Source organism: Rhea pennata, chromosome Z (genome assembly GCF_028389875.1).
Source record: "Rhea pennata isolate bPtePen1 chromosome Z, bPtePen1.pri, whole genome shotgun sequence".
In the NCBI taxonomy this organism is placed as follows: Eukaryota; Metazoa; Chordata; class Aves; order Rheiformes; family Rheidae; genus Rhea; species Rhea pennata.
The window spans coordinates 49,991,767-50,016,706 of NC_084702.1; the positions used below are offsets into that span (position 1 = coordinate 49,991,767).

General features: G+C 34.0%; 1 protein-coding gene across 1 annotated transcript in view; it reads right to left on the reverse strand.

Moving 5' to 3' along the window:
* ADGRV1 (adhesion G protein-coupled receptor V1) overlaps positions 1-24,940 on the reverse strand; it is a 260,321-nt gene that overhangs the window by 188,275 nt on the left and 47,106 nt on the right. Inside the window, exons 27-45 of the mRNA XM_062599728.1 lie at positions 24,650-24,789; positions 23,623-24,232; positions 22,438-22,653; positions 21,020-21,235; positions 19,505-19,749; positions 19,146-19,327; positions 17,584-18,395; positions 15,879-16,088; positions 12,003-12,133; positions 11,631-11,730; positions 10,268-10,447; positions 8,518-8,681; positions 7,855-7,948; positions 7,220-7,249; positions 4,855-4,933; positions 4,070-4,208; positions 3,417-3,558; positions 1,949-2,211; positions 201-376 (exon numbers count right to left, since the gene is read on the reverse strand). Coding sequence (XP_062455712.1) covers positions 201-376; positions 1,949-2,211; positions 3,417-3,558; positions 4,070-4,208; positions 4,855-4,933; positions 7,220-7,249; positions 7,855-7,948; positions 8,518-8,681; positions 10,268-10,447; positions 11,631-11,730; positions 12,003-12,133; positions 15,879-16,088; positions 17,584-18,395; positions 19,146-19,327; positions 19,505-19,749; positions 21,020-21,235; positions 22,438-22,653; positions 23,623-24,232; positions 24,650-24,789 — 4,129 coding nt within the window. The remainder of the gene's footprint in view (positions 1-200; positions 377-1,948; positions 2,212-3,416; positions 3,559-4,069; positions 4,209-4,854; positions 4,934-7,219; positions 7,250-7,854; positions 7,949-8,517; positions 8,682-10,267; positions 10,448-11,630; positions 11,731-12,002; positions 12,134-15,878; positions 16,089-17,583; positions 18,396-19,145; positions 19,328-19,504; positions 19,750-21,019; positions 21,236-22,437; positions 22,654-23,622; positions 24,233-24,649; positions 24,790-24,940) is intronic.

Genomic DNA, 24,940 nt, shown 5'->3' on the forward strand with positions numbered 1-24,940 from the left:
TTTTTAAGTGTTTTTCTATTCTTTTATAGAACAATGGTGTATGACAGACACTGCACATTTTAAACTTTCAAATGTTTTTAAACCGGGTTGCTGTGTATCTGTTTCTTGAAAAGGATTAATTGAAAACAAAGTTATAGAGAAATACCATCTCTACTGAATATGAAAAACTATCTCCTTCTAACTGAATCAATGTACAGTACCTATTTGTAACTGGATAGATGCTGAAAAGTCCTAGTGGAGCTTGGTTCTGTAATATTGTAATCATAGTTTCCACTCTTGTGCCTAGTCTGGCTCCTCCAGATGGATTGAAGAGGGTAACAACAAAGTGCTCATCCATTTCTGGTTCTTCATCTAGTATTGCAGAAATGTGCAATGTCTAATAATAAAACAAAAAGTCATTGAAATATGACAGCTAATAATGCACTAACTCTATCATATAATGCTATGTTCCTATTCTTTCACTGTAAGGCCCTGGATCACACCGAAGAAGCTCTTGAAATTGGAGAAGACAGAAGAGAACTGAGGCAAGGAGGGTTCAAGCTAAAGGACCATTCTAAAGTCATTCTGGTGGCCTTCATTTGCGCAACAGTAAGATGAGCATTTTTTTCTCCTCTCTTCTCTCTTCTTCTCATCTCTGCAATTTCATAGTTTTTCATTTTTTTTCATACTTCTGATCTTCACTTATTCCATACATTGTATTGTAGTTCACAGTCATCACATGACTATATGCTACCCTCAGGCAGCTCAGTTAAGTTGGTATTGCAACTGAATTAGTGCCAGGGCAACAGGACAAGCCCACTATCGGTGCTTGGAAGAAATTAAAAATAGGGATTTTAATAAATAGCAACTATGCTCATTGCTGCAGAACATTTACAATAGGTAAAATGGGCAAGGACTGTAGCAAGAATAGAGGCATATTTGAAATAACAAAACTGTTTTTGCTCTTTTTGCTTCTTTCCTCTCTTGCACCACTCTGGATGATAGGGTCCTCTCAAGGTGGTCTCAAATTAGCAGAGAGTAATCTAGACAGAGGTCAATGTTTTCACTTTCATTTGGTGCTCACTGTCATCCTTTCCACTACCCAAACAAGCAAAAGTTAGGAGGTAGATAAAGCTTTGCTACTGAGAAGGTAAAAGTAGTAATGAGCCATCTGTTACTCTAATATCTGAAATTTATGATCTTTTAGATCCTTGTTTACTTCTGCAATAAATGTTATTTAGGGACTATTCTAAGAAGCCTCCAACTTACTACAGGTCTGCTGCATTGTGGTTCCAAAAGTTCATAAACTGAAAACCAGAGTTTCCAAGAAGTGTTTGTTTCAGATTATACCCCATTGCCCATAATATACTAACCAGATTCTGACACTACCTTACCTGACAAAAATAAACAAATTGCCAATAAACTTTAGAAGAGGCAGGATTTCACAAACTTAAGCAGGCTCACTCCAAGGTCTTTCATTTTCTAGATGACATTTTTGTGGGGACCAGTAAAGAGGCAGTGAGTCATTTTCTATTCCTAAGACATGGCAAACTTTTTGCATTTGTAACAGCACACTCTATTCTGTTCAGATCAACTGATTTATCAGGGTACAGAGTGAGATTTTTATTTCTACCCTATAACTCCTGTGAAGTATTTGGTCTAAAGCTTGTGTTTCAGCTACCTCTTGAGTAAGTACAAGGAAGTGTTCCTAAGCATGAACATAATCTACACACTGTAATGTTTTAAATTTATTTCAGCTATTACAAAGAAAGAAGTATCTAAAGATAAACATAATTTTTCTGCATTTCCACATAAGATAATGAGAAGAAATCAGTCACAGTTCCTGATTCCTTTGAGAATGAAGGAAAAGATAAAAAATCTAAGACAAAACACAAACATTTCTGAATTCTTCCCAACAATTTCAAAAAAGCCTCCTTCACTTCTTTTGTAACAAGTACTTCCATATTACCTTGAATCTAACTCCCTCTTCCAACACAATATATCCTTGAGAAGGGGTCAAATCCACCGACGCCTCTGATGAATTAACTTCACTTACAAGATATTGAACAGTCACGGTGCCAAATATCCCCTGAGGAGGCTCTCTAATAATGGTTAATACTGCAACACTTTCCATCCAATTGAGAGCTGTTTGCTCTCTTAGGAAGAAGCGATCGCTGTTATTGAACGACAAAATTCCATGGCCATCATCATTGGCAAGAATAGTAATTGTAGCTTTTGAGAAATAAATAATGGAAATGTTCTTTAATTAACATTATAAATTATAATTATACATACATACTGATAAAAATACATATAAATACAAATCCATTCTTTCTCTATCCATCCTGCTTCTTAAAGGGAAGTGCAAAGTCCTGCACCTGGAGAGGAATAACCCCATGCACCAGCACAGGCTGGGGGCCAAATGATTGAAAAGCAAGTTTGCAAAAAAGGACCTGGGGTGCCTGGTGGACAAGAATTGGAACATGGGTCAGCAATGCATCCTCATGGCAAAAAAACCAACAGCATCCTGGGCTGCTTTAGGAGGAGTGTTGCTAGCACTTCAACAGAGTGATCTTTCTCCAGTCAGTCCCAGTGAGGCCATATCTGGAATGCTGTGTCCAGTTCTGGGCTCCCCAGTACCAAAGGGCATGGATGTACTAGAGAAAATCCAGCAAATGACTACAAAGATGACTGAGTAACTAAAGTATCTCTAATACAAGGGGAGGCTGAGAGAGTTGAGACTGCTCACTCTGGAGAAAAGAAGGCTCAAGGAAAATTTTATCAATGTTTATAAATATCTGATGAGAGTGTGTAAAGATGACCAGCCCAAACTCCTCTCAATGGTGCCCCATGACATGACAGAGGGCAATGAGCACAAACAGAAACACAGGAAGTTCCATTTGAACATTTAAAAAAAATAAAAAAATTTAAAAGCTTTTTTACTGTAAGGGGTCATCAAACACTGAAAGAGGTTGCTCAAAGAGGTTGTGAAGTCTCCATCCTTAAAGATACTCTAAATCAGATTGGACGTAGTCATGGACTTGGCTCAAGTTGAGCCTGTGTTAATGGAGCAGTGAAACAGATGATCTCCAGAGGTCACTTCTAACACCAAATACTCATGTTCCCATCACTTCAGTATATATACACAGAATATTTATATGTTTATGATATTACCTGAAGAGACTATATAGGAAGAATCTAGAATCTCCTTGAAAAATATTATAATCACCCTTAAAAAGGCCTCAGTTTGTTGCGGTAATACTTATTAGAAAGATCATTTTCTTACTTTTTAATCTCTTATTTTACATATGATCTTGTTAATTGCATAAATTTCTTAGTGATGTTTAAGAGCTTTTCAGGAAATTTTAAAGATCTACAAAGTAGAGCAATGGTAGTTTCTGAAAGATGGTTATTCAGAAGAATAATCTTAATCTTACCTGTTGTGTTCTCCCCTAACTCCAGCCCCAGAGAGGGATTTGTTAAAATTAACTGGAATTTCTCATCACCTTCAGGAATATCATCATCAAAAATCATGACATCAACAGATTTATGTCTTTCTCCATCAGCAAAAAAAAGAGTCTGGTATTGAACACAACATTGAACACAAAGCATTGAACTCTTACAACAGTTAATAAGTACACAGAATTTTTCAGTTAAGGTATATACAATTCTATTAAATAGGAACAAATAGAAGACAAGAAGAGCCATACTCCCAACGTCTCTCATAAATCATTTGAAAATGAAATTTAAAAGTTCATTTTGTTGCAAAATGAGGACAAACAAGAGCATTTACTTTGAAAGCCCTGTTGTAAAAAAATCTTTTATGAAAAAAATCTAATGTTTCTAAGCAGTATTATGAGATAGATATTTGAAAGCTTAAAATGCATTTACATTTAAAATATTTTAATATTTAAAAATGAAAGAAATAATAAGAATAGAGAGACTATTTAGATTTTGTTCTATTTGGATGACTGAAGCAACTGAAGTAAGTGTTTCTACTACATTATTGATCATTCTGCAGAATAATCAAGAAGATACTCTTTTGAGGAAGCTGAAGGAATGACTACTGCATACAGAGTTTGCTTCTTACCCTTGAGGTCACATTATAATCCAAACCCAGCTGTGCCTCCAAATTTTGGGCATAAAAAAACAAAGACACATTGCCATATGATCCTCTGTTTCGATACGCCATTATTGTCAGATTCCTCTGAGTTTCATTAACTTCAAAACTAAAAAAAAAAAGGAAGAAAAATTCTCAGGGTTTGTTGGATGGTATTCTTTTGAATATAAAGGCAGACTGCTATTTCATTTTCACTTCAAATGACTTCATGCATCTTATATCAAAACAGCATAATTACTGTATTAGTAGTTGTCTAAAACAACCTTTTTACCTTTGTTTTGTCTCTAAATGGAGTTAAGCTATGGGAGCTTGTGCTTTTTTCCTGATTATCAGTGGCAGATTAAGAAAAGCCATACAAACATATCTACTTTCATGGACGCATTCTTCCTAGCTCCTGGAAATTAGTAAGAGAAAAATAAATGGGAGATGCCAATGTGTTTGCTTAGATGGATGCAGAAGCTGGAACACTGGATGGAGGCTGAGGAAATTAGGCAAGATCATAATATAAAGTGACAGCAGTGGAAGTGTATTTGTGGTAGCAAAAGAACTTTTACAAAACATACATTAAATGTTGGTTTTCAGTGTGGGAGTTATCCATCCTTCATTTCCTAATTCTACTGACTTGAACAATCCTTCGCCATCTCAAAGATCTGATCCTATTTTTTAATGGAATGTCACCATTAACTGAAAGAGGAAATAATGAGGCAACCCAACCACTGACACGGAGTAAGTTCTTCAAGGAAAATGACACTTACTTGGTACTTTCCCATTCAATTACTCCTCTTACTCCATCATTAGCATCAATAACAATTTGAGAAGCTAAACCTTCTGAATCTAAAATAGAAAACAGAAAGACAAAAATGAAAGAACAAGAAAGTCTACTTTCATGTTTTTAAAGAATCATAGAAGCATTTCTTAAATTCCTTCTAACTTTATAGATAAAACATGTGAATTTCTGTTTCCAGAATGTTGAGGAGAAAATGGGAGTGAACAAGGTAATTGGAAAGGTTCTGAGGAAAACATGTCCTTAATACTTTACTGGAACTACTATTAACACCATGCCTGGAATTACCACTGTTACATTTACATTTAATAATGCATACCAAAAAAAAAAAAAAAAGAAAAAAAAAAGAAAGAAAGAAAAGGCTAAAGAACATTAGGAAAGCAAAATATAGCAAATATAGCACAGAAAAGCTAGGAAATACCAAAAGCAGGATCTGTCATGCAATCTTAATTCATCGTTATTTTGCCTATTTATTATGACAACATTCAACATTTTTCACACTGTGCTATTTAGGGTATGAAGGGACAATGAACAAGAAATGATTCAGTGTTTTATCTTCTATTCATGTTCCAGTGCCTAATCATAAACCTTAAAGGCATACATTTCAGATTCTGCTACTAATATAGAATAATTTCTTTGTGGGCTGTTCTCTTTTACTATGCACTGTAACACTCTGTTGCTGAACATAAGGAAAAAATTCTTTATTGTAAGGGTAACAGAGCACTGGAATAGGTTGTGGGGTCTCTACCCTTGGAGATATTCAAAAGACATCCTAACATGGTCCTGCACATTGTCTTCTAGGTGTCCGTACTTGAGCAGGGGGATTGGACTAGAAGACCGAGAGGTCCCTTCCAAACTGAACCATTCTATGACTCTGTGATTCTGTGATATATGTATTTATAAGTATCCTCACAGTAATCCTGTAAGATTGGGGGTACTAGTACATATTGCAGTATGAAAATACTGAATAATAGATTAGTGTAAGAAATGTCCACTGATTTCAGATGCCAAAACCAGACAGCTGCAACTTGATTTTTCTGAGAAAACAAAGCCTTGATTTGTTCAGACCACAGCACCAAATGATTATCTTAATTTACCTCAACTTACATTTTGTAAGACCTAAAAAGAAATGAAGAATGCCAACTTCTGCAACTAGATTGACAGCATAAAATGATTCTGTAGCAAATATATTCTAGATTTGTATTATTTAGATATTTAGTTTCACAGCAAAGATTTTTCTCTATCAATTCAGTTAAACTGCATAAAAATACAAGGTTATTGCCAGGAATCTAAATCTATCATTACAAAGTAGAGATGAAAGTCAGCAATAATTGTGAAACTTAGTGACAGGCAGCAGAAACATTACTGAGGTTCAGAAATCCTGAGGGAGTGCTAGCAATGACAGATCTTTCTGCTTCATTCCTATCCCCATTTTCCATGTTGCTTTGTAGTCAGATCTGCACACCCAGGATCTGCAGCGGTTCTCTGCCAACTACTTTTCTCCACCTTCTCCTCCCTGCTCATGCTTAGCTCTTTCTTATGTTCATAACCTTTGTTCTTTTTTCTTATTTATCATTCTCAGTTATTCATCATTCCTCCTTTTTTTCATTACTTGCACTTTTGCATTTGAGTTAAGCTGTTTCTTCCGCCTTCTCTAGAAGATGAGAGCAGGAGGAGCACGGACAAAAGAACGTAACTATATGCTTTCTGTTCCTGCTCCATGTCAGTGAAATCTCAAATCAGAAAGTGGTTAATTAAGCCCAATGTGTTTGCTAGATCACAGACATACCAGACTTACTATACCCCAATGACCATGCCATGAGCACTGTATGCAATACTCTTTGGATGCACTGGATTGACTGCATATACCTGTATCTTGTGTGGAATAGTCATTTCTTTTGATATTAGATCCCTCATTAGAAATACTTCAAATATCCTGTACAGAGTAAGATATTGCTAGAAATCCAAAACAAATGCATTGCATTCAAAGGGAGCTAAATTCTCATTCGTAACAAAACAAAGTATATAAGCAGGAAAAATAAGAAAATTGTCTGATAACAGAATTCACTGTGTCATTTTATCATCAAATTTCTGTCTCATGCGTTAGTAATTATCTGTTCAGCTCAAATCCTAGTGCAGTCCAAGGTTAAATAATAACAGTTCAAGGAGACTGCCAAACTGTTACAAGGGAAGGTGAGACTATACAGCACCTAACACAATTTAATTCAGGTGAATCCTTTGTATTTACATGTTATTCTTTTTATGCTTGTATTTCACAGTCAATAAACTAATCACAGCTTAGTCTCTACAAATCAACAAACAGTCTTGCAGTTTACCTTTCAATCTGTAATGAATTAACTCAGTCACTTCTATAGGCATGCAGAGAAAAGGGAGGAGAGTCAAAGGTGTTAGAAATAAGCAATACAACTATTTCTTCAATACTACAGGTTAATTCAACTGTCATTAAAAGCCAATAGAGTGTTTGCTATTGAATTCACAGGAAGCAGAATGAGGAGTTAACCAAGCAAATGATAAATGAAGATCACTGAAATATTAGAAAAGCTATAGGATTCCTAAAAGTAGAAATAAAAACAGACTTATAAAAGAATTAACTAAGAATTAACTATTTACCACAAAGTATTTTTTGACATTTTTATTTCTATTATGTACTTAGGAAAGGTAAATCAGATGAAGACACTGCTAATAAAATTTTTCAGATAATGGTGCTTTTCAGCTGATAATTACTAACTCCTCTGTAAAAATTATTCAATATTTTTTCCAGAGCCTAAAAAATTGTAAGAAATGTAAGTGTAATAATGAATATATCTAATGCTCTATAATTTTTTTCAGATAATCCTGTGTCATCTTGGTCTAGTTAGTAAATAAGTGTGATTATGATAGTCTCCTAGAGTATTATAACATGTATATAATTTAAAGAAAAGGAAAAACAAAGATAATTTTTAAGTAATACCTAGCTTAGGTGGGAATGAAGTTGAATGGTTCATGATGAGTTCTACTGAAGACAGATTAACCAAGAAGAATTCCTGCATCTCCGGTATATCATCCTGCAAAAGACAAATACAATATATCCTGTCTCTATGTTCCTTTAAGAATTATCCACAGAACTCACCAAAAAACAACCCACTAAAAGTCTGTAATATTAATGAGCACTAGAACTCACTCATTTTTCTGTTTTCCTGAAATACTTTTGTTGGGTCTGAAATTGATTATCTTGAAAAAATTACAAAGTAAAATACTTCATGAGAAAGATACTGCAGAAACACTGAATTATTCCTACACATAATTTTCTGCCCACTTTCAAAGGCATTAAACCTCAACCAGGAAAAAGGATGAACTTGTGACAACAGGTTCATATCAGTATGCAGGTAATGAAGTACACTGCTCTGAATATTTATTGGTAAAGCTTTAATCAGACAGCTTAATTTCATTTATTCGTAAGTGGAACTGCTTTCTGTGATTATCTGTTCCCTTTTAAAATTGAGATTAAAACCATCTTTCTAACCCACCCTTATATTTAATATTTAGCTTCAAATAATGTATAGGGTGCAAGTTTTAGGTTCCAAAACATTCCCAATTTGAAGAACTGTATAGGATTAAAAGGTTTAAAGTTTACCTCTAGAACAGTAATATTTATGGCAGCTGATGTTTCTCCTTCCTCTAAAATCAGTGATCCAGAAACAGATACATAATCAGTTCCTGGTTCAGCCAAAGTCACTTCTGTCTGATTCTTTAAAGTGAGCAATCCTGGAATTGTTGCATATGTAACATTGATAGTACCTGTTTAATTTGTGACAAAAAAAATCTTTTTTTTTCAATTCTTATGTAACTCTCACTGACATAGAAAAAGAAAAGAGATCAAATGCTAATCTGCAAAATGAAAAGACTAACTGCAGAACAGAAGAATTAAAAGATTAATACAAAGTACATTGCAGCCAAAGGGAATTCACTACTGATTTCAGTGAGCTTTACCGACTTGTCCAGTATCACAAGATTCACAAATCATTAGGACCAAATGTATTCAGAGATCTGAGGTGCTGTAGACTTCAGATATTATACTGCTGAAGTACTAACTAGGACATCTAATGACTAAACTAATACAAACAAAACTAATATCAGTTTTGGTGTCAAAGAAAATAGAACATTGCAAGACTGATAATCTAAGAAAGGCTCTGAAGACAGAAAATATAGTTTAATAAATCTAACTTCCCTCCTAGGTAGGCTCATACAAACTTCAATACAGAATAGAGTTAGAGGACACACTGGAAAATGTTACCAAGGGGAAAGGTGAAATGTGACTTTTTTTTTTTTTTTTTTGAGTAAAGCCACGCCTCATAAATCTGTCAGGGTGAGTCAAGCAGTAAAATGTAAAGAGAGTGATACTGGAGATTAAATGACAAATGAAATTCAAAGCTAGTCTGTGTGAAATAAAATATAAGAGATAAGAGAGTCTTGATTCTAAATAGTTAGTGATGGACTTTTTTAGGGATTACCACTCACTTAAGAGTGTTACAATTAAAATTGACAGGTATCTTAAAATGTTAGTTTCTTAAGTGTTGCTCAAAACGTAAAATACAATATAGATTGAGATTAAAAAAGAAATGGGAAAGCATAGAAATGTCATTAAAATGTCTGACACTATAAATCTATGGTGTGCTCATATCTTGTATATTAATTGTAACTGATCACTTCATTACAAAACAGATATAGCAGAAGAAATTGAGGGAGGATTATCAGATGTCTAAATGTAGTATAAAAATATAAAAAGGTAATGACTGTACATGTTTTTGCAGAAGATAAATTGAAATTCTCAGTCAACAGTTTTAGAAAAGAAGAAAATATTTTTGCACATGGTACATTATCAAATTGTGGAATTTTATGAATGCTAAAAGATAAAATGGTTCAAAATGGAATGAGAATTTTTCAGAGAAGACAGATAAATTGAATTCAGTGGTCTGGATGAAACTTCACAGGAAGTTCCTAACTGCCAACTTCCTGAAGTGCAGAGGAGAAATATACAGACGGATCACTCTATACATAATCTTTTTCTCATGCATTTTTTATTTCTTCTGGAGAGACTAACACTGAGACACTCATTAGACATTAAGGTAGCATCTTAATGGACGCCTAGCCTCATCACAGCTTCCAGATTCTTTGATGTGGAAATGAGGACTATGGCTCTGGTTTTAACTGACTCTTAAGTCTCCAGACCTGCAGTAAGGAGCTTAGAAGTTCTGAAAATATCAACTGGATCCAAGATTTCCAAACCTTCTAGGCTCCCTGCTTTAGATTTCATTTGCCTAATGACTACCAAAACAAGAGTCCAGCAGTTATAACTTCCTTCCTCTTGAAGTTAATATACAAACCTAGTGATCCAAATTCTCTGTTAATGAAGAGCTGAATAGTTTTGTTTTCCTCTGGAATTAAAATTTCCCTGGATGTGGAAGCAAAATTCAAGACTCCGTGTGGCTCATCACTAGCTTCTACTGTCAGAACAGCCTGATATCCTTGACTATCCAAAACAGCAGCTCCGGTTGAAGAAACTCCTGCAAAAGTATCAATGGGAATAAAGTGCAAGGCAAATACTTTCTTTTCATTATATTATTATTACTATACTCAAATAACAGTAAAAAACAGTTCAAATGTGCTCACTAAAGTTTATGGACAGTGTAGTACAATACATACTGTATTACATGTATGTAGTACATATATTGTATGTAGTACAATATATATAGTTATGTGTATTTATGTTATTTATGTTTCAAAGCAAGTATTTATGTTTCAAAGCAAGTATAGAAACAGAATCACAGTAAAAAACATATGCCCTAAGTATAAAATCATAAACATGTACTAAGAAATGAGCAAACTTATTGGGCCAGTCTCATATATTGATTTTCTTAAAATCAATAGGCAAGGAAGCAACTCTGAAAGCTTAAAATTAGCTTCCATTTCTCAATCATTAAGAAATTACTGCCTTACAATTGGGTATTGAGCATGCTAAGGCAATTGATATCTCTTAGGCTAAATGTTGCCTTCGTGAATAACTGCTGATGTATCAATTTATGCTAATCTTCATGGATGACGAGTCAACAAATGATTTTAGAAAGTTGGTAAGGTACCTAGCAGCAATACAATCCATACCAAGTTAGTATGGGATTTAGGCATTAATTGCATTTTAATACAGAATAGTTCAGTAGGGTTGTAGAATTTGACTGAACTTCTTCTGTCAACCTAATTTAAATGGTGAGAATAAAATAATTCTGATCTCCTTGAATTCAGAGACAAATCAGAAAATCTGCTTAGGGCATGGTAAGGTACGTTACTTTGCTAAAGTGCTAACTGGGACATCTGATATATTACTAATATCAGTTTTGGTGCCAATAGAACATTGTAAGAGTGACCAATAACGTAAGAAAAGTTCTGATAAAACTGTGGGGAAATAGTGTCATGTGTCTAACATTTCCATATACATATATATATGCGTATATATATACACACACATATATGTAATACATACATGTGCGCACGCATGCATATATGTATGCATATATATGCACATGTACAGACACGCCTATATTAAAATAAGTTTGATTCTTATAAAATAGGAGTGAACTTAACATTTTACATCAGTCACAGTTTAGTCTTACACCTCCAAAATTAAGATATATGAAAAATACTATACTCTTAAATGGTATTTTTAAGATACAGCATGCTATAGTTCTCCACTACCTTGTGTTTTGACGTTATATAGGATGATTTGATACTCTTCTTTTTCTTCAGGAATATGGTCATCCAGCAAGTAAACATATAATGTTGTATTCAATGACCCCTATTTATTTTAATGACAATTTGATTAGTCATTATTGTAAAAAATACAAGCATACTACTATTTCATAAGTATTTTGAATGACTCCTTTAAGACATTTTAAGTTAAATACCAAAGAATATAAACTCTCTCCAGTTTATAACTCAAAGAGTATGGGGGAACAAGTAAATAATCAGGTCAAGAAACAAGGACTGTTAGAAAAGCATACAGCCTTTCTCAGCTCAACTCTAAATACAATGCTTTCCTTTAGCTATTAGCTTTGTTTATAGTCTTACCTCAGGAAAAAAGAGTGTTCCAGAATAATTTTCAAAATTTTGTTTTACACGATGGCCAACAATCTTCCACTCAACAGTAACATTTCCCAGTCCTGGGGCAGTTCTAAGGATATGAAACTGCAGTTGTTCTCCTAGGAATAAAGGATGAGACACAATGTTTTGAGATTTCCTCTTCTATACAACAGTTATAAAAATTAGAAGTCAAAAACATGCATTACTCAATTAAAATAATTTTTTGAGAGTCATTCATATCTTTGATAGTAAGCTTCATTGTAAGCATACAACATATCCACTCTTAAAATTGAACAGAAAAATCTAAACTTAAGCTCTGGAGAGATTTTTGTTTGTTTTTCGTTAAATCTTGGAAAGAACTATCATTATATTAGGGAACTTGAGCAATACTGGACTGTAAACCACACAAAATAGTAAATGCTGTATGTACCAGCTATAACACAGCTAATTTTCCACAACAGTTCACTTGGCAAGGAATATATACTTTCCTAATATTTGAACTCACGTGACCTTATGTAATGCATACAGAAAAATGTTTGCAGTTAACCTCTAAAATCCATTTATGTGAGTTTAAACTTACAAACATTATCAGTGTTAGAAAAGAGAACATTCAGAAAATGTTAACAATTTCTGATAACTTCTGAAAATACCAGTACCAGTTGACAATAGACACCTAAAAAAGCAAATATAACACTTTCCACATTTATAATATTTAACCCCGAAGACAATTTAATTAAAAAGAGCAAACTCCTTCAAAATCTTCATAAAAGTTAGAAAATCAATTTTTAAAGTTATATGTTATTTTAAGATTACTACTCACATATTTTAAACGTGGACATAAGAGATTAACATATCAATGTATCAGTATGTAAAAATAATGATATTATACATTTACATTATAACACAGATGCTTATTTATAATACGTAAGTGTATTGCATATGCATTTCAACAGCATTTTTCAGGTGCATGTTATTTGAGTTTGTCAGTACATACAGTCTACAGTATTGCATTGGCTTCTCAAAGGCACGAAATGTGTAAAAATCTACTATACTGAGATGCTTGGAAGTAATAATACATGAGATTTTTTTTTGCTTACTGAAGAATGAACATAACTAAAAAAAAGTCAACATGTATTTTAGTGATATAGAAACAGAAATTTGACAAACAGTTCCATTCCCAACACACTAAAAATGTTCTTCTTACTAATTTATCTCATATAAACTGATATGAAATGTTTTCAGTTTTGCTAAATCTGGGAATAACTCCATCTATGGTCCACGTGATTCCTACATTTATCTAAGAAAAGAGAAGAAAAATTAGGTAACAGATGGATCCAGTTGCAAGTCAGTTTGTGTGGCCTATCATGACTGCTTTTTCTGCTTCACGAAAATAAGCACACAATGGTTCAGTCTGTTGCACTGTATGTAGTATCATAGCATTAGGTCTGCCTTAGACTTGATTTAAACAACTTCTGATTTGTCTTGCACACATGCTTAGAATCAAAGCTACTGGGAAGCACTCAAACCTTTTTTCTGAGTTCATGGTGGTACATCTATGAAAATGAAAGAGAAGATATGGGGTTATGTGGCTTCACACTCCATGGCATAATCACAGAGATTAGCTTGGGTTGGTCAATTTTTTCATGTAATTTGTAGTGTGTCAAGTTAGGACAGTATCTTGCTATTCTCCTATATTATATAATAGGGCAGTATTGCACAGCTCAAGCTGACAGAAAAAACTTGAACATTTCTAGATATGTTTCTTTTTAGTATGGAAACATTAGAGATCCATGTATGTTCGCCATCAATGACAGACTTACAGATTATTAATTTCCAGAGACCTTAATATAATTCATTAAAAGACAGTATCAATAATGCTAAAGAAATAACACAAGAACTATGCAAATCAATTTCCAAATAAATATATATTTCTTTAAGCCTCATCATTTCAAACTTCAGTTAAGCCTTAGAGGTATACTGAGGCTCACACCTTTGTCTTAAGTTGGTCCATGCTGATCCTAAGAGGATAAAAGAATTAAAAATTTATTGACATCACAAGTAGTCTGTTTCTACAGTCAGATATCTGAGGGTACAGTCCCAGTTTATGGGTTCCTCTGAGACTGTTTTACCATGTTGTTTAACACTGCACTGAAATCCAGTCTATCCTATTTGAGAATTTTGCACAACCATTGCAAACAAATAAATACTTAACACAAAACTGGTTACTTTAGTACCATTGCAAAATGCACAAATAAGACAAAGCGTATTTCAATACAACATTGTCCTCATTATTTCAAGCCAATGCAGTGCATACTCCTGCAATATAGTCATAGCCATACAACTGTTGTGAGCCCCTATCCATACTAAAAAGCGCTACCTACTCTGAATAAGCTGATAAACATTTACATCTTGAAAATAATATACATATACTTGATAGCAAAATTGTTCAAAAATATAATAAAAGATAACGATATTTGGATTTATATTTGGTAAATTTTGTTTTCAAAACAAGAAAGTCTGGATAGTAAGAGTGGAAAACAACACTAAAATCTGTCGTCTAATAGCCATAGCTTGCTCTTTTTTAACAAAGGGCTCAGTACGGTTTTTGTGTTGTTTTTTTGCAAGCCAATGCATTTTCTTCACAAACTGGAAAAACTGGAGTCCAGTTATTTCCAAACTGTAACAGAGTACTTCAGTTCCAGATGTTCAACATTTGCTACTGTGCAATGAACAGCATTTAAGCAATGGAAAATGTTCAGGGTCATCGTAACCTTTGGGATTGAGCCAGTTTGCATTAATTTCTCATGCTTGTTAACAGCTCTTCCTAGCTTGTCAGATTGCAGCTGGCTTGACAGGCTGATCAGAACTGTTAATGTGGAGGAATAAAGGATGAGAACTAGGCGCACACACACACCAGCACAGAATTAAAACAAACCATCCAGATGAAAACCCAAAGGTTACAATGTCCTTTCATGTTCAGGGGGGGGAAGAGAAGGAACACTTGATAGAGAAAGACTCTTATCCCACCAACCACAAAATGCAATGCACACATTGCAGGAGAACAAATTTTTGTTTTGGTAACTTTTCCTCACCCTCCATTCAAATGTCAGAGAAAAATGATACTGTAACCACTTCCAGATTCCAACAGAGGCCTCTCAAAGTAATTACCATTAACATCACCATCATCCTACACAAAATCGTATCAAACCTTAGATAATGCAAAGTGCTCTTTAAAATATTAGCAGATTTTTCCCTTTCAAATTATTACTGTTCTTTCTCAAATGTCATGTGACAGTGATGACAGCAAGATTTGTTCTAGTCTTGAACTAGCTGCCATAAAAAAAGCCTAAATAAAAAATTTTAGAACAGCAAGTTCACAAGTAAGAAGAAGGGAAAAGATGATCCTAATCCTTTTGTGGGAATGTCTTCCAGAAGACTTAAAGTGAATTAAAGTCATCGATAGATGACATTTGCTTACAACTATTAATAGAGGTGTGTATGATAGGAATTATATCCAGATCCAGAATTTTGGCATAAATGATTAAGACAATAAAAGTTACAAGGCATTTTGAGAAGGAATACCAGCAAAAGCAAGGGACGATCTTCAAAGAAAGGAAAGCACTGCTGATGAAACATAAAACAGTTTTGAAAATGGTTTACATATGCTTTCCACAAATCTTTAAGTGCTATACTTGCAAGTTTAAAATCCAAAGAAATTCAGGCCAAGTATGTAGTTATTTGCTGTTTGCTGATGTTCTCTGAACAATGAAACATATAATCATTGTGAGTTGCTATCAACAGAAAGCGTGAAGATGGAAGCTGACGTTAAAAAACTCAGTGTGGTTGACACAAAGAAGAACCCACCTTCACGACCAATAACAGATCTTGAGGCTGTCTGAAAGCTAATAATTCCTGCCACGTTGTCACTTGCCAAAATAATCACTGTGACAGTGTTAAAAATGGGCAGAATCCGACTTCCTCCTTCAGTATGGACCAGGCTGATTATGATACTTTCATTATCCTCTGGCTCTGCATCATCTATAATGGTCAATGTGACCATCTTTTTTGTTTCCCCTACAAGGAGAAGAATGCATTCATATATGTGCCCACAGAAATCACCTTTTAAAAGAAGACAATCATCTCATTTGATAGCAAATGCTTTAAAAAATATTAAAAGAACAAATGAAGCATATGTATTTACTTATCTTTCAGTAAGTTACTTAATACCATTATGAGGTTTTATTCAATCAATTACTGTCAAAGAGGTCACATTAGGGCAAAATGATTATTATTAAATATACTATGTACAGAATAACAGGGTAGGAGTTATTTCTGAATTCTTTATTTGCATTACACATTCTCTGACTTTATAATTTAACTTAGAAAAGGGGAATATTATTCTTGTAAAGAAAGTTACCAAGTACATAAGCTCTCTAATGCACTATGAACTCTATTTGAATACATTTACTGGGCTAGGGAATGCATAACAGTGGCCTATCACTGTTAGCTATTCGCCTTCTGGACTATCAAAGAACAATAATATAACTTGTGAATACTATTAATTACCTGTATATAATCCATCAAATTTTATAATACAATTTTATTGCTCAGCACACAAGCATAACCGAAGTACATTTTATGATTATGAGAATTATCATAATTATGAGAATATTCAATTTACAGAATAAGTATGCATTACTTTCTAAATGGTCTTTTAAAATACTTCTTAAAGCTTTGTGCTAAACTTAAACAACTACTGTAATTACATGTCTGCCTCAAAAATCACTGTTGGTAACCATTCTTTTGAGTTTAGGTAATTTATCAACTTTGTTAGCACACTACAATCTTTACTACACTCCAAAAACTGCTTTCAAACTATCTGTTCAGTCAACTTAGACTTTGAAAATATAAAATAAATCTGTACCACGCCCTGCTGTATTTAAGCAGTTTGCCAGTGACACATTTGTCCTGCTAGTAAATTTTTTAAACATGCTCTGTTGTATCTTATGAAATTAATACAATCTTGGAATTAAAAAAGGACATTATTACTTCAAAAATCTAGTTATTTAGTGAAAGAAAGCAGCAGTCATTAATATAGATTTCTTTTTTCTTAATTTTATTTATTTATTTATTTTGGAAAAATTGGTACTGCACTGGAGTCTAAGAAAAGCTGACTTTGGCCTGTTTCTCATTTCCATTATTCTTAATGGAATTACTATCTTCCACATTATTACTCCTGATTTATTTGATGTAAATGAAATTTTTATAATGCACACTGAAATATTTATCAAAAGGAAAAAGCCTTAGATATTTATGTTTTTCATTATCTTTTAGTATCATGCTGTGAGAAATTTTATTAGAGAAGATTCAGTGAGTGTTCTGCAAAATAATGCTATATGCTAAAAACCAGCTGTATTCTTAGGCATAACTTTCTTGAGCATTAAGGGAGATTTAGCCTAGGAATAAGATATCACTCTTGTCAAAACATATGGAGGATTCAGAGCTTGTCAGGCTCTTTTTGCTTTTCCTTATTTTTATAAGATGGAAGCAAATGCAAAACCTTCCTCACCTTCAGCAAACACCAGAATCTCACCAACACCTATAAAATCCATGTCTGGGACAGCAGTTCCACCAGTTACACGCCATTCCACTGTCACTTGTCCCAGGCTGCCTTCTGTTCTATGTATCATTAGCTGCACGTTGGTCTGAGGACATTCTTCTACTTCAACATACAGACCTTCCTCCGTTGCATTGGGACTTATGCTGTAGATCTTAAATACTCCAAAGGCATCTCCATTCATCATTATGACAACTGTGGACGTATTTGGCTGTCCTATAGTTGGCTGATTTTTTAAACTGGTTGAGATATTCATTAGTTCTACTTTCAAAAGGGATATAGTGAATTTCTCATCCAACTCTGGCAGACTGTCAGGGAGTATGGTAACTGTGAGATTTGCAAATTCTTCCCCTTCTAGCATCGTGGCTTTCTGTCTTGCAACAGATTCATAATCACTACCAGCAATGGCTTGTGTGCTAAAGAGAGAAGATGCACTGGTGGCATTTTTCTTGTAGGTCCAGAATCCTGAAATATTAGTTAGCGCGCTGATCTCTGATGTCAGCCAAAAGCAGAAAGGAATCCCAGAGGCACTAGAATATGTAAAGGCTAAACATGCTTGTTCTTTTAGGCACTGAGTTGCACAGGCATACAGTCGGTCATCTGCAGTAGATACATTCACTCTAGTCTTAGATGATTGGTCAGGGACTCCTTGTACAGGAAACTCATAATAGGCCAGGATATCCTGACCTTGCTCAATGGCAAGAGCCACAACGTCAGTGTCGGAAGTGCTGTAGAAAATCTGAAGCTCACCAAACCTTCCCCCACTAAAAGACATAATAAAGGTGACAGTCATGTTAAGCAATGAAGTATGTTTAATATTCTGTATGTTTCCAGTTAAGAATAACTGAACAAAAACTACTGACCCTCTCTGAATTGCTGAAAAATTCCAAATAATGCATTAAAATGCATTCTCTTTGAAGCTAGTACCAGAATAATTGAGTTACCACTTTGACTGGATAGCAAGTTTGATTTATGGTTTGAGCAGCAGTCTGTTAAGAATGCATATTTGAAATAATTTTCTTCTAGTGATTAGCTTGCTCTTCTTAGGACTTGCCAGCTCTTCTAGTTGGCAAGGAAGAAGAAGGGGGAAAAAAAAAAAAAAAAAAAAAAAAAAAAAAAAAAAAAAAGAAGTGCTGCCCAGACTTGTCATCTTTCTTCCTAGGTGTTCTCAGGAGATATCACACGTATGAACTCTGTTTTCCTTTTCTTGTTTTTTTCAACTCTACATAGGTTGACCCATTTTGTTCTTCAGTTCAAATCACAGGAATAAGCTATTGTGTAGCTTTACATGATTTGATGATTAAACATTAAAAACGATACACAAAGGGATTTTATGTACATTTCTAATAAGCAGACATTTAACTAAAAAATAACATACATGAAGTAAAAATGTTTTGAGCTGGCAGATCAAGAAATCGATGCAAAGACTTTAACATGAGAATAGCATGAAGTTGAGATTATAGCCAAGATGAGAAAAAAGAAATAATTATACACAAAGCAAACACTATACAGACCTTCGTTTGACTGTTATGTTTGCAAGCAAATTTCCTTCTAGTGGCTCTTGAACTCGATACAAGAAATGATGAAAGAAAACTGTGCCATAAGGATTATCATTGGCAGGTATTACAATATTTGCCACTCCATCCAACCCAATAGCACCACCATTGGAAGCCTGAGTTAATTCTACCTGGACAACCTCAAAGAGAGAAAAAAAAAAAAAAATACAGCAGAACAATTCATGGCACTTCCAACAATAATTACAAGCAAAGTATAATCTGAACTTCTGGCTCATTCCTCCCAAGCATTTTCACCCACTTCTGTAACAGGCCACAACTCTAATACTATTCAAGGAAGACGAAACTGTTCAACTTACTTCATCTATTTCCGGAACATCGTCAGCAAGGATCTCCAACTGCAGTATCTGAATGGCTTCCCCAGGGGCAAAAGTAATATTACCTGAGACAGCCTGCAAGTCAGCATCAGCAGGATGTCCATTAATGGTAGCAACCCATTGAACAGTAACATTACCAAGTGTCCCAGCATTGCGGATTATTGGCAGATTTATTGTTACTGATTCTAATTCAGGCTCCTCCGCAATGAATTCAGTGATCTGAAAAACTGAAGAAGATCACAAAGGGAGTTATTTCATTAAAAATAATATTGAAGGTAAAAATATCACCTTGGTTCATGAAATATATAATTTTATTTCATTTGAATGAATTTACTTGCACAGGTAAATTACTTTTAATTAGGTGGAAACTGGAAACAGCTTTCAATACTATTATTTTCATCTACAAAGGACAGAAGAAAAGGTCATGAAAATCTAAGAAGAAAAAAACAAACAAAACCAACAAAATCCGTGAGTTTATTTCAATATACTCACTGGTCATGGCTAGCCTTGAGTTGTTTCTAAGCTCCAAAAAGCCATTTTGATAATTATTCAGGGAAATTTTTCAGCTGTTCTCATGTGCTACTTACTGAAATATTAACTCAAAACTTTTTTTGAGTATTAAAATTTGTTTTTATTTATTTAAAATTGTTTTCAAGTAAAATTCTTCCTGACATAAAACTTTCAGTTTTTAACAATAAAGTTATCAAATTACCCAGAGATACTGTTCCTGAATGTCATTATGAGGTCAGGTATTTTCTCCCTTTCCTCTCTCCAACATAGAAAATGGACTAATAAGAATAAAGAAGGGTGCTGAAGGGAGAGAAGGACAGGACAAAGAAAAAGGCCAGAAAAAAAAAATACACTCCCCAAAATTGAAATGAATAAAACACAAATCTAAAATATTGTATTTTTGAAATTATCAAAATCTTTCTCAAAATCTATTCAATGAAAATATTTTTGGAAATTATATAATCCATTCTATTGATAATAACAGATAGAAAAGAAACTAACATACCTAACAGACAGAAAATAAGAGTAGAAAATTTCCATTTCTAGTTATATTTTTTAATTTCCTCCGATCTTTTACTGGATAATCAGGAAGGCAGGTTTAAACAGAAACTAGATTATTTATGGCAGACTTTGGCTTACATCTGTATCAGATATGCAGCATTTAGAATAGAGAAAAATTTTTAAAAAAGAGGGAGGAATTCACTCATCTCCATAAGGAGATCCCCAAATCTATTTTTTTTTTAAATAGGCTCAAAATCTTGATCTATCAATTGACTGAATATTTGTTCAGTTTATGTTAAAATATGATTATACCTTAATTTAATGTTTCAATCTAGTTTACCTTATCTTGTTTTATATTGCATTCATTCAGGCTTCCTCTATGCCTTCTGTGAGTTTTTATTCAGTTGCCCAGTAACAACTCACCCAGAAATCTGTAGTAAAAATGTTAACAGAAGAGAGAAAACATGCAAAAAAGGACTCATTTACCAAAAGATCCAAACGGGTCATCAGAAGCCTCAATAGTTATGATTGCCCTTGTCAAAGATCCAAGCAAGGCTCCTCCTGTTGTTTGATTCAGCAGCTGAACATAAAAGGACTCCTCAACTTCAGGACTGATATCATTAATTATATAAATTGGCACAGCTTTACTTGTTTCTCCTTCTAGTAAGACAACATCTGATGAGGCTACACTGTAATCCTCACCTAGATTTATAGATGAAAAAACAAAGCAATAAAAATATAGAAAAATATTAATGCATTATGGTTCATTGTATTAAACACGTCATCAATTATATTTATCTTCTCTTTTTACAAACATATCTATTCCCCTGTGTTTATACAGGGTTTTCTTTATCTTCAGACCTAGACAATATAATCTTTTTTTATTTGCCTTTGCCTAATAGATATGGATAGATTAAAATAAAAATCAACTTAGCCAAAATAGAGTTTACATTGTTAGAACAAGAAGCAACTACAAAAGGTTCCTCATTATCTTTCTTTGAGAAGATGCACTTAAAGATTTTTGTCTCTTTGATTTCTGATCGTTCTCTGGCTTCTCAAGAGGTGATAATGAACAGAAGCACTTTTATCCAAGTAGATTTTACTAAAAAGGAACTATTTGGCTTCACCACAGACCTCCTCTTAGGGAAATTTGTCTCTAAGAATACATAACCGAATAACTATGGTACACTCTGCTTCAGAAGCTAATCGGAAACGTGCTCTGACATCAGTCTACCTGCACACTCATTTAGAAAAGTTAGCTATACAAAAAAAATAAACTTGGATACATATTCTCAGAGCATGCACTAAATCCTATTCAATTCTTGACACAGTAGAAATACAGTTGGTTGGATTCATAACTAGCTTCGTAGTTTTGACCCTGCACACTTTGTACAGCTGATCCTTTCTTCATATAACTTTCCTGTAGCAGGGACTAACTGGTGACTTTTTTTTTTTTTTTTTTCCTTTGGAAAAGAACAGCTGAGTCCCCATTCCTGCAATCCTATCTTCCCCTTCAGTGAACTCATCTAGATCACACATAATATGTTTAAATACATTATAAAGGACTAAAGAGTAGCTACATATACTACTATAGTGTTTTTTTCTCCTTTATTCTTAAGAGCTGGGGGAAACAGTAGGGAAACAGGCACCCCACTTGCTTGACTCATCTCTCTTGACGGTCTCTTCACTTAACAGTGATGATGTTCTAGACCTCTTTAAAAGCTCATTCACAGTGTCTTCCATACAACCTAGGTTTCCAATTGCTAAACAGTCAGTAAAATCTGGAGGTTTTGTTTGTTTAATGGGGTATATTCAGTATGCATTTGATTGCATGCACTGAGGCATACAGAATGGTCTTTCAGCTTTAACACAGAATGCTTATTTCTGCTATTCTGACTTCTTACCAGCTGTTGCAGTTATTGGCACAGCTTTAAACTTCACAGAAACATCTGCAAAAATTCCCCCACTTCTGGTCACATTAATGATTGGTCCAACATAATTTTCAGCAACTCGCACAGCTGGAGCTGAAAGCTGGAGCGTTCCAAAAGCATCATCATTGGCGTTGATAATTACATGAGCTATTGTCTCATCTGCTGATCCAAGTCGAGGAGAATTTAAAACTGAAATGTAACAAAAACTGAGTTAGGGAGTGACTGAGATCCTTGCTGTCTATGTCTCATAGACACATAGGAGTTCATAGACATATAGGAGAGTTTAGTGGTTGGTTACTACTAGTTTTCAACAAAATTATCTTTTTAGAATTGGACACAGTATCATTGAAACTATATCAAAATACTTTTGGTGTTTGAATTATATTATGGCAGAAAACTCTAATTTTTATTAATTTAGTATTATTCTATTAGAGTCTACCATCACTTATGTAGAGCATACAAAGCATTAATTTTTTGAAAGGTGATTTATTTACTTGTTTGTCCATAGAACTAGCAGTAAGATCACTCCAGGTTCAAAAGAATTTTATTTTTACACTTGCTGTGAAGAAATATTAATAACATTTCGATCTCTCCTCAGATTTATATTTGAAGCTTCTCTTAATATCAAGACAAAATTGGTGAGGCAACTAGACTAACCACAAAGCACTGAAGCACAAATCAGGCTGTAATCAACCAGAAGTATCTGAATGAGGAATCAGCAAGCGATGTTTACATTTAAAAACCAGCATGCAAAGAGTACAATACTGTACCAGTCTGTTTTTTAAAAAGTTTTTTGGCTTTCAATAAGCAATATAATCTAGCTCAATTATTTTCTAATACAGTGCTTAACTGAAACAACATACGGTGAACATCAGATGAACATGATGCGTATTAGTGCACAAAAGCAGTACATACATAGTCAGAAAGGCCTTGGTTAAAGGGATGCTAAAGGAATAAATAAATGCTCATCAACCCCTGACAAAATACCATGAGGCAAGTGAAACATATGCTGACAGTACCCAAGGAAGGTAACTCAGAGAACTCAATCATATGTAGTTTGATACAGTAACACTTTATAATAATTTAACTAGTTGCATTTTATTTTATTAAAGATAAATGCTAACCTACATACTTTAGAGAGACTGTAAAAATACTTACTTGGCCGATCCTGTACTTTCTCAATCAAAGCAATACTGTTTAGCTCCACAAAAACAGATTCTGACCTCTCAGGATCATTATCATCCAAAATAGGAAGAGTTATTGTGGCCTCACTTTTATTGGCTCTGAAGATCACAAAACCAGAAATAGATAAATAATCTTTTCCCTCTGTTGCTCTAGCTATGTCAGATGGAAGAAAGGGTGACTTTTCATCATCACCAATAGTTCTATATGTTATCATTACTGTTCCAAGGAGACCACCAAGCCTTACTATTGTCAGAGAGATATTTTTGGCTTCTTCCTCAACTTTTATTGGTCTGTTTCTCTCAGAAAACATAAAGAGTCCATATGGATCATCATTAGCTAAAATAATTAATGTTGCATTAGTATGAATTCCAAGACGACCGCTGGAGACATTGATGATCAAAACTGAAAACATTTTATCCAATTCAGGAATTTCATCAGGTGCAACTTGCACTGTTATGTTTGCTCTTGCTTGGCCAACATCAAATGTTATATTCCCATAATTAGATATCAGGTCTTCTGTAAGATCACAGACTATAATCCAGTGCAGTGTCACCTCAGATAAGGCTCCATGAGATCTGATGACCTAAGTGCAAAATATAAAGATTTATAAACTTTTGTAGAGAAATAAAAAAATGAAAGTATGAAACGGTACAAAAGAAAGCCATTGATATTATGGGTTAAGAATAAATCCATCTTAAAAAAAAGGTGTAATCTTTACCCTCTCAGCTTTGTTGTATTTTTTGTTGTACAATCAGCAATCCTACTTTAAAAAAATTAACACTTCAAACGTAAGTAAGTAGATGCAATTTGAAATCTGTAGATACAACTGAAATCAGACATTATCACATTTTTTTAGGTATAAGAATGAATATATTAAATTGCAAAATAGATGTGTATTTTAAAAAATTATAAACCCTATGGATTTATAATAAATACATCACAAAATCCCCTGTGAAAACAGAGACAGGGCAGGACTGTATAAGACTCAAAGCTTTCTAACCTGCAGTACAATAATGCTATCTCCATCTTCAGGCTCAGTTCCATTTACGAAGAGTGATTCCATACTGAATTCAAACACACCATGAGCATCATCAGAAGCCTCAATAGTCACAATGATGTGGGATGCAATTCCCAAGCTAGCTGTAAGTTCCAAAGAAGATTATTTTTTCTAGCACCTAAAGAACAGCTAAAGGAATTTTACTACAAAATTACAGAGGAGTTCATGACTGGATTTCTCGTGCTATTTCACTTCTGTTTTCTTTAAATACCGGATGACTATCCACATGGTAAG